The sequence below is a fragment of the Dasypus novemcinctus genome, chromosome 12, assembly GCF_030445035.2.
Source record: "Dasypus novemcinctus isolate mDasNov1 chromosome 12, mDasNov1.1.hap2, whole genome shotgun sequence".
Lineage (NCBI taxonomy): Eukaryota > Metazoa > Chordata > Mammalia > Cingulata > Dasypodidae > Dasypus > Dasypus novemcinctus.
Window position 1 is genome coordinate 35,033,790 of NC_080684.1, and position 15,026 is coordinate 35,048,815.

Consider the following 15,026-nt stretch of genomic DNA (forward strand, 5'->3'; position numbering starts at 1 on the left):
ATTGACTTTAAGGTGTCACATGCCTGTTATACCAGAAAAATAAACAGTGATAAAGCTAAATTGGATGGTGCTGTGGAGAAACAGGTACATTCTGGATGGTTCTGTCTAGCAGTAAGCAACAAAAGGCAGAAATATGGAAAGCCTTGGACCCTGCAAATGTATGTGAATAAAATAAATACTTCATTTTTTAGATAGTAAGCTTTTACCATTTATATTTGTCACATTCCCACTTGTTATGTTTTATTTCATTTTGTCAATCAAAATGTTTTTAAAATTGTCCTGTGTTCAGCTTATCCTTCTCTTAGGTTATCTTCTGATTTTTTTTTCAATACCTAGAAATACCTCTCCCCTCCACAGAGGAGGCATATCTGCCATTTCATTTTCTTTTAGTATGCCATTAGGGCTTTTGTTGTGGCTTGTCTCTAACTCCTTAAGCCATCTGGATTTTATTTATAACTTACTATGAGCGGTACTATCCTGATTGAGTTGGACCCTTTCCAAATGAAAACGTGAGCTAAGGCTGCGGGGTTGGGAGGCACCGTAAGGCTATCTAATTCACTGGTTCCGCTCCCTCGGGTCTGCTTCTAAAAAGAACCCTGAGGGTGGGCTGGTGAGATGCCTGAAGGTGAACCATGACCGGGTTGCTGGAGGAGCGGAGAAGCTGCTCCTACTGACTCCAGCTCCTTTCCGCCAGCCGCGGGATCCCACAGAGCTGAGATCTAACTGCATCAGCCTTGGTGTCCTTCATCTAGAGGCACGATTAGGCGGCTTACCTGCCAGGTCTGGCCCAGGGTTCCCAGGCCTCCTCCTACCAGTAGCATTTGGGAAGCTGCCTCCTGGGCCAGGGAAGGCTCATGCAGAAATGCAGTGTGAAATTCAGTGCAGAGAGGTACCCCTTCAGGCTGCAGGCAAGCTGTTCTCCGGCACCCCCTCTCACAGCAGGCTCACTCCGTGTCCTTCTTTCTCTCAATGCCACGTGAAGGAAAATCACTCCCGGGGATCCCTCCAAGCCCTGCCCCTGCCGTTGCCACCTTCAGCCAAGCGCCAAGCCAGCCTCAGGCCTCGCAGACCCTGACGCCACTTGCTGTACAAGCTGCCCCCCAGGTAAGGGCCATCAGGGGGGTTGGGCAGAGGGCAGTGGGCAGGAGCAAGGCATGGGACAGCCAGCATGGGGCACCTACGGGATCTGGGAACTTAAGGAGGCAGGACAGGGAGGGGGCTCTGGCTTGAGGGAGGGACTTTCCCAGGAGGCACCCCATCCTGTCCCTGCCCCAGATCAGGCCAGGTCATCCCCTTGGGGCCCCCAAGGATTGTAGAGATGACCTTAACTCTTTCCTGCCCCTGGAGTTTCTGTTTATCTGACAACTAAACAAGGGAAAACCCTTGTCAGCCTCTCCAGTAGGTGCCTGGAAGAGTTAATGGGTTGCCCGCGGGCCTCATTTAGAGCCGGGCAGCAGCTCCAGCACTGTGAGAAGCTGCCTCCAGGAGGTCCAGTCCCCTGTGACCTTTGGCCACCTGCACACAGTTAAGGGTGTCCCCCAACAGAGCTTCCGGGAGGCCTCTGCGGGCCCATCCTGCTCTCTGGGCCTCCAGCTGGGGTCCTGTGGGCAGGGCCCCGGAAAGGCTGGGGAGGCGGCAAACCAGGGTCCGGCTGCTTCCCTGAGGCAGGGTAGTCCCTGCCAGGCCCCCCCTCAGGGCTGGGCCTCTGGCTAGGGCTTGGCTCTACCCCGCCCTCGTCTGCCTTTTTCCCTTTGCCCTCAGAATGCTTTGTTTGTGCTCAACTGGGTCTCAGAGACCCAGTGTTTGCGCTGTGGATGTTGATTTTTTTTTTTTCTTTTCTTTTTGAAATCTTGTTTGCTTTTGCAGGTCTTGACTCAGGAAAACTTAGCCACAGTTCTGACAGGAGTTATGGTTCCAGCAGGGGCAGTTACTCAACCTCTTCTTATCCCCATCAGTATTGCAGGTCAAGTGGCTGGTCAGCAGGGGCTGGCCGTGTGGACAATTCCTACAGCAACCGTGGCTGCCCTCCCAGGACTGACCGCTGCTCCTCCCACGGGGGGGATTTTCAAGCCACCTTTAGCCAGTCTCCAAGGTAACCGCAACTCTCCCCAGGACCGCACCAGGCCCCCCACCACTCCACACTGCCACCCTTGCCCGCGTGCTAGCCCCGTTGGACTCAGAACCCGCAGCCCAGCCGGGGCGACAGCCTTGGAGTCTGGATCCCGAGTGCCAGGCACCCAGCCACCGAGCCTCCTGCACCACCTCGCCATGCAGGCCACAGCGCCGAGCTGGCCCGCCGGCCCTCTGCTCCTTCAGCCACTGCCTGCGACTGCCCCTGTCTCCCCACACCAGAACTGCCCCCTCGACCAGCCTGAGGACTGCGAGAAGAGTCGGCGTCTGGTTCTGGACCCTGCACCTCTCCAGGCCCCAGGGAGGGGGGATGAGATGTCGGCTCCCGCTGCCCCCTTCGAGGATCAAGGGCATTGCTGCTGCCTGGCCCCCCAGGCCCCTGTGCCCCCCCGATGCCCTCTCCTTCTGGTGCCAGATCCCCCCGGGATTGGAGCTGCCCCGGGCCGCGGCGGGCCGTTTGAGCTCCTGTGTCTCTGCCTTGCTCCACAGCGGCCGCCGTGCTGAACGCCGCCCTCCCGGCGCCCGGCCCCGCCGCCCCGGCAGTCCAGGCCTCCTCTCCGGCCCAGCCTCGGCCGCCCGCCCAGCCCCAGCCGCTGTTCCAGCCGCAGCCGCTGCTGCAGACCGCGCCCGCCATCCTCCCGCAGCCCGCCGCGGCCACCGCGGCCACCGCGGCCGCCCCCACCCCCAAGCCGGTGGACGCCCCCCCCCAGATCACCGTCCAGCCTGCGGGCTTCGCGTTTAGCCCGGGAATCGTAAGCTGCCGCCTGCGCCCGGGGCTGGCCAGGGCTGGACTGGAAGCAGGGGCCGAGGGTGGTACTGACCCTTCCCACGGGGGAGGAAGGAGGTGGAGCACCGTCCCTTTTTAACCTTTCAGCGGAGGTGGGCTGGGCGGATTCTCCAGACCCTGAACCGCAGGACCAGCCTCTGAGGGTGGGATGGTGTCTGGGGACCGGCAGCCCGTGAGCTGGGGGCTCGCAGCCCCCGGCCTGCCCTCCGCATGACCGGCGGGGCAGTGGGCGCTGTTAGACGTGATCGTATCACGAGCGTGTCTGCAGTCCGGCCCTTCCACCCTCTCGGCCCAAAGGAGAAGCCAGAGTGGCTCTCCCACGCCTATGGCCCCGTTCTCCCAGGCCCCCGCCTCCCCCAGCCCTGGATGCTATTCCGTTGGTGGCCACGGGCCTGCAGCCCCTGTCCACGGCTGCCCGGCACCCCTCCCTCCCCGCCCCGCGCCCTCTGCCCTCCGCCTCGGGCTCTTTCTCTCCCTGTGGCCTCTCTGAGCACAGCGCCTCCTCCACCTGCAGATCGGCGCCGCCTCCCTCGGGGGGCAGACTCAGATCCTGGGCTCCCTCACGACCGCTCCGGTCATTGCCAGCGCCATTCCCGGCGTGCCAGGGATCAGCAGTCAGATCCTCACCAGCGCTCAGGGGCAGGCAAGTGGCCCCAGCCAGGGCCGAGGGGCAGGGGGCGCGGCGAGGCTGGCCGGGAGGGGGCCAGGGCTTCGGCTGAGCCTGGCAGAAACTCAAGCGGGGTGCCAAGGCGCCGTTCCCCTCTCCTGTGTGGCAGCTCTCGCTCTAGTGAGGGGTGGGGGGTGCGGATTCCCTGTATGGAGCACCCGTCTGTGACCCAACCTTGGTTTCCAAGTGCTTTCTCATATAGTATCCCGCTTCCATGTGAGTACAGATCTATCAGGTGGAGATTTTTATTACTCTTTTACAAGGAGGAAGGCTGAGGTTCGGAGAAATTGTCACACAGCTAAGATGTGCCAGCACGAGCATTTGCACCGGGGTCTGGCAAAATCCACATCCAGACCAGTCCTTGCTCCCCCACAGCTCTGGGGATAGAATAACCCCCTAGAGACCAAGTCCTTCACTTTATTGATGAGGAAAGTGAGACCCGGAGGGCTTAAGGGATTTGTCCAAGTTGGTTCCTCCCCCTGCCATGGTGGAGATCTGGGTCGGGGTGGAGGCGGCCACAGCCCTCACCCCCGGGCTCCCGGCCTTATTTCCTCCCAGGTTATTGGAACACTTCCGTGGGTGGTGAACTCAGCTAGTGTGGCAGCCCCAGCACCGGCCCAGAGCCTGCAGGTGCAGGCCGTGACCCCGCAGCTGCTGCTGAACGCCCAGGGCCAAGTGATCGCGACGCTGGCCAGCAGTTCCCTGCCTCCGCCCACAGCTCTCCGGAAGCCGAGCACGCCTGAGTGCCCTGCGAAGAGTGAGGTACAGGGGCTGGGGCGTGGGGGGCCGGGCAGTGCCGCCGTCTGGCATGGACTGCTTCCCTCCAGACTGCTGGGCTCGGGAGAACATTCTTTGAGAGCAAAGCGAGGTCCCGGGGTCGAAGGCCCACGAGAATCCACACATGCTCTGCCCAGGGAAACAGCCCCGTCCCGCAGCCCCTGCCCCCACACACCAAAAACATGTGTGTGTGTCCCCTGAGGCCAGCGTCCTGAGAAGGCCAGGGAGGTGGTGGTCAGAGAAGGCCTGGGTTAGCTCCAGGGTGAACAAACGGCTGGAAGAGCCGTGGAGGTTAGTTCTGTCCCCCCCACCCCCTGCCCTCACCTCTCTACCCCTCACCCCTGCACTCTGTGCCCTGGCTTTGGTAATTCATTTATTTTTCATTCTAGGAGCATATTTTGAGTGTCTACTATATTCCAGGTGCTGAAGGTATCAAGATGAATCAGATACTCTTCTTAGCCTTAGGTAGCCCAATGCCGGAGACAGGTACAAGGCAGAGGGACAAAGACGGTGATGGGCGTGAGCAGGGCGCTCTGAGGGAGAACTCTGAGAAGGGAGGTCCTGACCGCCTTGGGGTTAGGCCAGGCTCCAGAGCAGGGGCCACTGAACTCATCTAAAGGGCTGAGCGGACGGAAGGGCAGCCCCCGCCGAGCCAGCAGTGCCAGACAGGCCCGCGCAGAGGTGGATGTGAGAGTAGTAGAGGGTTCCCCCTCGAGGGAATTGAAAGAAGGCTAGTGTGCTGGGCAGTGGGACTCGGTCTTGAAGGTGCATCTGAATCGCATGGAGGGCCTGTTGGAATGCAGATTCTTGGGCCCCACCCCCAGAGTTTCTTAGTAGGTTATTCCCAGGTCGCGTTGAGGCGAGTGGTTCTTGAAGGTGGTGAGCTGCTGCTGCTTTTTTTTTTTTTTAGTTAGACCAGTAATTTATTAAGGAATGGTGAGAAGAGAAATGGGAGAAAATAACAGATCATGGGTTCCAGGTAGAGAGGAAGGGGTTGAAGAGTGATCAAGAGGGCCGATTTACAGACTGAAATTCCCCCTTACAGGTTCTAAATGCCCAGGTTTTACTTGCGTTTTGATTCATGAAGGGGAAGAAGGGGAAGCTGCTGCTGAGCTTTGTGAATAACCTCTTGGGCTCACCTGCAAATGGGTATTTCAAGAATACTGATTTCAGAAGGTTGTTAGGAACAGGGAAGGATATATTACACGTTAGGTGGTTGACACTCTGGTGCCCAGAAAGCACTTGATGAACGGTAGCTCTTTTTTTCCCCCCAAGGATTTATTTATCCACCCCTGCCCCGCACACCCCTCATTTTCTGCTCTCCTTGTCATTCGCTGTGTGTTCTTCTCTGCCTGTCTTCTCTTTAGGCAGCACCAGGAACCAACCCTGAGACTTTCCGGAGTGGGAGAGAGGCGCTCAATCTCTTGTGCCACCTCCGCTCCCTTCACAGCATCTCTTATTGTCACTCCTCTGTGTCTCTTTTTGTTGCATCATCTTGCTGCTCCAGCTCTCTGCTCAGGCCGGCTTGCCATGCAGGCCAGCACTTCTCTCGGGTCAGCTCACCACGTGGGCCAGCTCGCCTTCACCAGGAGGCCCCGGGAATCAAACCCTGGACCTCCCATACAGGACATGGGCGCCCAATCGCTTGAGCCACATCGGCTTCCCGATAAATGGTAGCTCTTATTGTTTATATTATTACTGATAGTGGATGCCCTCAAGAGTTTTTAGCAGGGAAATTAATGACCAGATTTGCATTGGAAAAAAATCCCTCAAATAGCGAGGAACTGGACTGAGGTGAGACTTGTGTTCTTGTCACCTCTTAGGAGGCAGGTTAAACAGTTCAAGCAAGAGACAGGAACTCTGAACCAAGGATGAAGAGGAGAAGGACTTGAGAGCTATTAGAGGCAGAATTCAGGGAATAGGATCCATCCGATTTATATATATATATTTATAGATTCTCCTGATTATAAATATAAGGCATGATTTTATAAACATCCCAACCTTACGTCTAATGTAAAAAGTATACATCTCTTCTAATTCTATCCCCAGCAATGAATTTATATGCCTCAAGATTTTTTCCCATAAATTCTTTTTTTTTTTTTTTTTTGAGGTACCAGGGACTGGGGATTGAACCCAGAACCTTGTATGTGGGAAGCCAGCACTCAATCTCTGAACCACATGGGTTCCCCTGAGTTGTTTTTCTTTTTCTTTTTTCATTTGTTTTGCTTGTTGTTTTTGTTTTCTCAGGAGGCACCGGGAACCAAACCCAGGACCTCTCATGTGGGAGGTGGGCACTCAACTGCTTTAGCCACACCCACTCCCCCAATTCATATGTTTTAAAAAAATTTTTTTAAATTATTTATTTATTCCCCCCCCACACACACACACACCATGTGTCTGTTTGCTGTGCATTCTTCTGTGTTTGCTTGTCTTCTTTTAGGCGGCACTGGGAACCAACCCTGGGACTTTCCGGAGTGGGAGAGAGGTGCTCAATCTCTTGTGCCACCTCAGCTCCCTGGTCTGCTGATCTCTTACTGTCTCTCATCTGTGTCTCTTTTTGTTGCATCATCTTCTTTTTTTTTTTTTTTTTTTAAAGATTTATTTATTTATTTAATTTCCCCCCCTCCCCTGGTTGTCTGTTCTTGGTGTCTATTTGCTGCGTCTTGTTTCTTTGTCTTCTTCTGTTGTCGTCAGCGGCACGGGAAGTGTGGGCGGCGCCATTCCTGGGCAGGCTGCTCTTTCTTTTCACACTGGGCGGCATTCCTCACGGGCGCACTCCTTGCGCGTGGGGCTCCCCCACGCGGGGGACACCCTTGCGTGGCACGGCACTCCTTGTGCGCATCAGCACTGCGCATGGCCAGCTCCACACGGGTCAAGGAGGCCCGGGGTTTGAACTGCGGACCCCCCATATGGTAGACGGACGCCCTAACCGCTGGGCCAAAGTCCGTTTCCCTGCATCATCTTCTTGTGCCTGCTCTCTGCTTGGGCCAGCTTGCCACTTGGGCTAGCTCACTGCACGGGCTAGCTTGCCTTCACCGAGAGGCCCTGGGATTTAACTCTGGACCTTCCATATGGTAGACGGGAGCCCAATTGCTTGAGCCACCTCTGCTTCCCCATATGTATTTTTAAAACATTCCATTAAAAAAAACACAACAACTATTTTCCACCTGGTTTTTTTTTTCACTTAACACTGTGACTCAGAGTTCTTTCCATGTCAGCAGTTAAGAGATATGCCTTATTCTTAAAAAAAAAAAAATTGTGTATTTATTTATTCCAACCCCCCATTGTTTGTGCTCACTGTGTCTGTTCATTGTGTGCTCATCTTCTTTTTTAGGAGGCACTGGAACTGAACCAGGAACCTCCCATGTAGGAGGGAGGAGCCTAATCGTTGAGCCACCTCCACTTCCTGCTTTGTTGTGTCTCTCATTGTGTTTTCTCCTTGCGTCTCTTTGTTGCATCATCTTGTTGCATCTACTTGCCACAGTAGCTCACTGTCTTGCTTGTCCTTGGGACACACTGGAAACCAAACCCAGGACCTCCCATGTGGTAGGTGGGAGCCCCATTGCTTGAGCCACAGCTGCTTCCCTCCTTATTCTTTTTTTTTTTTTTTTAAAGATTTATTTATTTAATTTCCCCCCCTCCCCTGGTTGTCTGTTCTTGGTGTCTATTTGCTGCGTCTTGTTTCTTTGTCCGCTTCTGTTGTCGTCAGCAGCACGGGAAGTGTGGGCGGCACCATTCCTGGGCAGGCTGCTCTTTCTTTTCACGCTGGGCGGCTCTCCTCATGGGCGCACTCCTTGCGCGTGGGGCTCCCCCACGCGGGGGACACCCTTGCGTGGCACGGCACTCCTTGCGCGCATCAGCACTGCGCATGGGCCAGCTCCACATGGGTCAAGGAGGCCCGGGGTTTGAACCGCGGACCTCCCATGTGGTAGACGGACGCCCTCACCACTGGGCCAAAGTCCGTTTCCCCTCCTTATTCTTTTTATTGGCTGCACAGATCTCATTGTAGAGTGGCCCCAGAAATCATTTAACCAGTTCCCTATTGATGGACATTTGGGGCCTTGGCTCTAAAATCAGATTTCGGCTTCTCTCTTGAGGGCAGAGATTTGAGGGCAGTTATGCCAGGGACTGACACTTGTTTGTGCTTTGGTCAAGTGTACTGAATTTTTCTGAGCCTCTGACCCACCTTCCTGTGTCACAGGTGACTGCCAGGCTCAAGCTTGCTTGGGCATATTGCCCCTGTGCTTACCTAGGGTGTTGTTATTGTTGGGCAGTGTTGATAAGAAGCTTCTAGTCTTGCTTTTTGAAGGGACATGGATGGGAGTGAGCTGGATAAGTGAAGATTTCATGCCCTGCCTCTGGTCCACTTAGAGAATCCAACCTCTGAGTCGGGCAGGTGGGCAGCAGGGGCTTGTTGGTGCTCTCCTCATAGGTGCAGCCCATCCAGCCCACTCCAACGGTGCCCCAGCCTGCCGTGGTCATCGCCAGCCCAGCCCCAGCGGCCAAGCCATCTGCCTCTGCTCCCATCCCAATTACCTGCTCAGAGACTCCTACTGTCAGCCAGCTGGTTTCCAGTAAGTGGCTCCTGAAGAGGGAGTGTAGAGAAGGGGGAAGGCATTTCTTTGGGCACCCCAGCTTCTTCAGATGCTGCTCTCCTTAATCAGCTCCCCAGAGTTTGAAGGGGAAGGGCAGAGGCCTGATGCAAGGGGTTGGTCTTCCCACTCGCCTTCCGCTGAGCTGGATTCTGGGCATGATGGTAGAGGAGGCTGCTTCTCTGAGAGGCGAAGCCATTGGCTTCTTGGACTGTGGTCTCTCACCCAGTATTTGAGGAATGCGGATGGCCAACGGGTGAGCTTGGAGCCAGGCATAGGGAGCATGGAGAAGGGCCAGCAGTTCGAGCTGGAGGAAACTGAAAATAGACACCTAAATTCAGACAGGTTGGTCCAGGTGTCCTTCCTCCAAGTCTTGTTTGTCCTGGGGGGCAGGGGTCTCAAGGATGGAGCCTTTGGCCAAAGTCCTCACCCCTCACTGCTGCCCCAGGCCGGACCAATGGGCCAGAGGAGTGATGATGATTCTCATCTACACACTCACCCCTGGTCCCTTCCTCTGGCTTAGAGCCGCATACTCCAAGTCTGGATGAGGATGGGATCAACTTAGAAGAGATCCGGGAGTTTGCCAAGAACTTTAAGATCCGGCGGCTTTCCCTGGGCCTCACGCAGACCCAGGTGGGTCAGGCTCTGACCGCGACAGAAGGCCCGGCCTACAGCCAGTCAGCCATCTGCCGGTGAGTAAGGCTGCCCTGGACGTGGTCAGGGCCCGCCTCGGTGCTGGGGCCGCTGGGAAGGGGAAGCTGTCCCCTTCCCATATTCTCCTGCCTTCCTCCATTTCAGGAAGCCTTTCTTCAGGGTAGATACTGCAGTAGTCAGCCAAAGGGCTGCTGAGGCAAAATACCAGAAATCTGTTGGCTTTTATAAAGGGTAGTTATTGAGGGTAGGAGCTTATAGTTACCAGGCCATAAAGCATAAGTTATTCCCTCACCAAAGTCTGTTGCCATGTATTGGAGCAAGATGGCTGCCGACGTTCAGCCTTCCTCTGTCCTCTTAAGGCTCTGTGGTCCCAGCGTCTTCCAATATCAGCTGTAGGCCATCAGGTTCTCTAGGCTTTGTCTCGCTCCCCGGGGGTTCATTATCTCCAGGCTCAGGCTTGCTTCTCTCCACAAGGGCAGCTGCCCACGATCAGGCACACGGCTGGTCTCTTCCTGAGGCATCTCCCGTGTCTGTGGAGCTGTCTCTATTCCTCTGTGTTCTTCTCCTGTGTGTCTACTTCCCAGGCTTCAGCTCCAAACTCCAACTAACTCCTGAGCCTAATCATTTTCTCTGAGTCCCCACCTACCAAGGGGGTGGGGATGCAACGTCCTACTGATGTGGCCCAATCAAAGCCTTAATCATTATTTAATCCAATAAAAAGGAAACCTCTGAAACCAATAGAATCTAATATGGGACAGACCAGTTTACAAACATAATCTGATATCTATTTTTGGAATTCCTAAACAATATCAAACTGTCACAGATACGGACACCTGTAGTTTCCAAAGACTGAGCCAGGCCTACCAGGGGCCCTCTGAAGTTTCTCTCCCAATTCTGAGCATTTATATGGTCTTTTGGGGGGGAACCTAAGACCTGAATCCATTCAGGAATCCTAGAGGGAGAAGGAGTATAGCTTATGAAATCAGTCACAGAAGTGGAACTTCTGGCTTGACCCTCAACTCTAAGTCACTGCACCCCTCTCATGCTTCCAACTCCCTCTCTCATGAAGGGTGACTATAAAGGAACGTAGCTGATTTTTCCTTGTGAAGCTTACAAACTGGTTCTGGTACCAGTATCAAAGGACAGCAGAAGGTTTCAAATAGGAATACGTGCATGGCTCAGGGATGGCCAGAAGGTTTCATCTGTCTGCCAACCCCGTAATTAGAGTGCCATGTTGGGTGTTCTGAAGTTACATCCGGGCTCAGCTAGCAAGAGGAGCCTGGCTGTTAGTGACGCTGCTGTGAGAGTACAGTGGAAGGAGGCCAGCACTCACGCCTTTCGCTTGCCATCTCCGGAGAGCCTCTCAAAATGACTCCTCCGCAGGCTTCACTCCTGTGGGTGTAATAGTTCTGGAGTGATTGCTTAAAAAGAAGTTGGATTCTTATCCTCACCCTCCTGAGCAGAAGGCATGGGAATGGTCTCCCGGTTCCGACCTGAGAGGCAGGAGCGTCGGCGCAGTCTGGGCCTAGTGGAGCTAGAGGAGGTCTTGGTGGACGTGTGTGTGGTGGGGGATCACCAGGTGAGGTCTCTACAGCCTTAAAGAGTGGCAGCCCCTTGAGGGTAGTGCTTACACCCAGGTGTGGGGTTTGCTGAAGAGACCAAGGCATTCTCGCTGACCCTTCCTGGCCTTGGTTGCCTACAGGTTTGAGAAGCTGGACATCACACCCAAGAGTGCGCAGAAGCTGAAGCCGGTGCTGGAGAAGTGGCTGAATGAGGCGGAACTCCGGAACCAGGAGGGTCAGCAGAACCTGATGGAGTTTGTGGGAGGCGAGCCCTCCAAGAAGCGCAAACGCCGCACCTCCTTTACCCCCCAGGCCATCGAGGCTCTCAATGCCTACTTTGAGAAGAACCCACTGCCCACAGGCCAGGAGATCACGGAGATCGCCAAGGAGCTCAACTATGACCGGGAGGTGGTGCGGGTCTGGTTCTGCAATCGCCGCCAGACGCTCAAGAACACCAGCAAGCTGAATGTCTTTCAGATCCCGTAGGGCTCAGCCCCTAGCCCTGTGTTCCTGCACTTTGTACTTCCCCCTCTCATTTTGCCACGTGCAGCTGTGCTTGTCCCGAGTCAGGAGGCTCCGCTGTGTGCATGCGGTGGGACGCCTCCCTCCTCTGCCCCACGCGACTCACATCTGGGGAGGGCAGGGGGCCCCGCTAAGGGCCCTGAGCTCTGGGCTGGTCATGCCAAGGGAGGGCATTTGTGGTGTCACTAGAGAAGAAGCACTTTGCTAACATGGTTTCTGAAGGGTGAATTCTGGTAGGGAACCAGAAACTCCCCTCTCTGGGGCAGGGTTGTAGCAGCTCCTAAGCACCGCTGCCCATTAGCTCTGGTTGTCATTGGCAGTCACTCTCCCCCCCTTCTCCTCTGCTCCTCCGTGTGTGTGTGCCAGATGGCAGCCCATTGGAAGAACTGCAGCCTCGCCACCCCCCTCACCTGCAGGCACCCTGTCCCCCTGAAAGGAACCATGAGAAAACTCATGAAAGTGTGATGTGCTGCTTAGAAGGTCAGACTGTCTGCCTTGACCTCACAGTCAGAAGATGTTCACAGCCTCAGGACCAGAACATATGATCTCCTCTCCTACGTCTCCCTGGGGGAGGGGTGGGGCAGAGGGAGGGGCATTGCACTAAAGCAGAACCTTTTTTTTTTTAAGTTGGTACCAGGGATCGAACCCAGGACCTCATACATGGGAAGCAGGTGCTCAACCACTGAGCTATTTAATACATCTGCTTCCCAGTGAGAGCTGGTTGTTTTTTTTCTCTCTTGTTTATTCATTTTTAGGAGGTACCAGGGATCGAACCCAGGACCTCATACATGGGAAGCAGGTGTTTAATCATTTGAGCTACGTCTGCTCCCCAGAACCTTCTCTTTTTCATTCATGTTGGAAGAAAGCAACAGTGAACTCTACTTGTCCTGGATCAGCAGGTCGATCCTCCCAGATTTTAATTTAATCCTTGTACCTGGCCGCCTTCCCCCACAAATGAGGGCGGGTTAAGAGAACTTGCAACCTGGAAAATCTCACTGCCCAAACAAGCAGGAAAACTCTGGAGAGAGAAATGACAAAAGGAATGCTGTCTCTCTTTCTTGTCCCCATACCCAACACTAACCCAATACTGGGATCTGCTCAGAAGGAGCAAATTAAACAATAAACCAGACAGCAAGGCCCTAAGGGAAAGGACAAAATCCAGAAAGAGCTGGTGGCAGCCCTGGACAGTCTCTTGTGGAAGATGACAAGTCTAATTTTCCTCGTCACATTAAGCCTTGGATACCGGTGAAGAAATCTTATTTTGTCCAGAGTCTTGGACCATGTAAGTGTGTAAGAAATCCCCTCAGTGCTTCTCAGAGTCAAGAATACCTTAGCATCAGGATGGATGTCTCCTCAAGCGAATGGGGTGTTGTGCTGGCACCTTGAAGGGTGGCATCTCGTCCACCTTCCTGAGTTTCAGGCTGGGCAGCCCCAGGAGGCCAGGAAAGATCTAAGAGACTTGTTTGCCTACACGAGCCCAGGCTTGGTGTGTAGACTGTCCCCAAAGGGCCACAATCACAGGGGTCAGCTACCCCCTCTCTCCACTCCTCTTTGTCCTTACAGAGCCAGCTCTCTGGCAGCTGCCCTCCACTGCGCCTCATATGGGGTACACCTGGGGGACTGCCCACCAAGCCAAGGGCACGTCGCACCTCTGTCAGCCACTAGCACAGAGCCACCTTCTAGCGCAGCTTCCTCTGGCATGCCCTGCTTCCTCTCCTGCCTCCCACCAGTCCCCCCCAGGCCCTGCAATGCCAGCGTGACCATCCTTTTGGTAGCCCAGCCAGTGACAGGAGGACAGTTGTATGCTGGATTACCCGACCCTCACCCTCAGCCTGCCCAACTGCATTTGGCCCAGCCATACCTTACGGAGCGTGGTGGGTGTGAGGAGGAGGTGGGGGCCCCTTGCCTGAGCTGGCCTCCCAGGGAAGATCAAGTCTCAAGGGGGAGGCGTCACAGCCTCTAGGTAGGGTTACCTGCCTCGATGAGAAGATGCTGGGAGGTCACCTGGGAGAGGTGTTGTCAACAAGTGTTCAGAAAGAGTAGTTAAAGTACTGAATTTATAAAGGATTCTGTGACTCGCACCTTAATAAATTAGAGAGATTCAGGTTCTCACCTTCAAGCACTTGCTTTCAGATACACTTTCTTTTTTTGGAGAGACAAGTGGGTCACAGCTGGTGCCCTGGGAGTGCAGCCTGTAATCTGGGGTGTGTCTGTGACGGTGGTCACGCAGGAGGACACCATCTGTCCTGTGTCGTGGCAAGAATAAGATCATGAACTGCTGGTCTAAATTAGGCCTGGTCATGCTTTCTCAGCCCCTCCATCTAAATCTGTCTTCCCTAAACCAGGCTAGAATGAGAGCGTCATTTCTGCTGGAAGGATGGGTCAGTCTTTTTGAGAAATAATATCAGGGGCAGAATGTTTGCAGGCCAGGTTTTCCACACAGGGGGCTGCAGGAGGCTGCAGGGGTGCGGTGGGTGCTGGAAGTGTGCCCAAAGCTGAGCTGATCGGCTCGTGATCCCTGCCCTTGCTCCTGGACGGACCCAAGAGCCACCGGGAAGCAGCTGGGGCCTGGGCTACTTGCTTAGGATTTTTTTTTTTTTGGGGGGTGGGGGGTGGGGGGTAGTTAGTGTCAGGTTCCAAAGGGATTTGAGATAAATTTTGGTTTGAAAGCACCTTTCTGGATTTAAGCCAGAGCTCAGCGGTTCCTTTGCCATGGAAAGGCAGTCGAAAGCACAGGAATGGTTGAACTGTTCGTGTGTGGCTTTGTTTCTTGTTTTGAATGACAGAAAGACCAAATCTTCCTGTAAACCGGCTGGGGCCTTTGGCGCTGCATTAACTATGGCATTTTATCCAGTTGAGGTTCCAGGGAAAGAATTCGGCCAAATGGTCTAGGGGCTGCACTTAAGTTTGGAAATGAGGGACCCTGGCGTTTCCGGGTTCCTGGAAATCCAGCCACCTTCCTAAGCCCCGAGTTCCTTCCTGCCTCATAGGACGATGACACTGAGGTTCTGACTCTGCCCCCCACTTCCCTCACGGGGCAAAGCCTGCTGAGGGCTGGAGAGAGGGCAGGCAAGTGGAGAATGGGGGGCGCTGGACGTAGTTGTGTGAATAAACAGTATTTTTTCTTTTGTATGGGTCTGCCCGTTTTTCACCTCTCAGGGTAGGAATACAGGGGAACCAGTGTCAGAGGCCAGGGAAGTGCAGGGAGCTGATTTTGCTGTCAGAGAACTTGCAGCCTGGAAAATCCCATCGCAAGAGTGCAAGAGGGCCAGTGACCTGGGCTACAGAGCCCTCCCCACGGGGGATAATGGATTTCCAAGACTGACGAAAGGCTC

General features: G+C 54.6%; 1 protein-coding gene across 2 annotated transcripts in view; it reads left to right on the forward strand.

The window, feature by feature from the left end:
- Window positions 1–14,823, forward strand: part of POU6F1 (POU class 6 homeobox 1) — a 29,522-nt gene extending 14,699 nt beyond the window's left edge. For both annotated transcript variants that reach the window (XM_058308216.2, XM_071218901.1), the window contains 8 exons: window positions 983–1,104; window positions 1,867–2,092; window positions 2,620–2,882; window positions 3,432–3,560; window positions 4,143–4,346; window positions 8,794–8,935; window positions 9,477–9,645; window positions 11,310–14,823. In XM_058308216.2, coding sequence (XP_058164199.1) covers window positions 983–1,104; window positions 1,867–2,092; window positions 2,620–2,882; window positions 3,432–3,560; window positions 4,143–4,346; window positions 8,794–8,935; window positions 9,477–9,645; window positions 11,310–11,655 — 1,601 coding nt within the window. In that variant the 3' untranslated portion in view covers window positions 11,656–14,823. The remainder of the gene's footprint in view (window positions 1–982; window positions 1,105–1,866; window positions 2,093–2,619; window positions 2,883–3,431; window positions 3,561–4,142; window positions 4,347–8,793; window positions 8,936–9,476; window positions 9,646–11,309) is intronic.
- The last annotated feature ends 203 nt before the right edge of the window (window positions 14,824–15,026 follow it).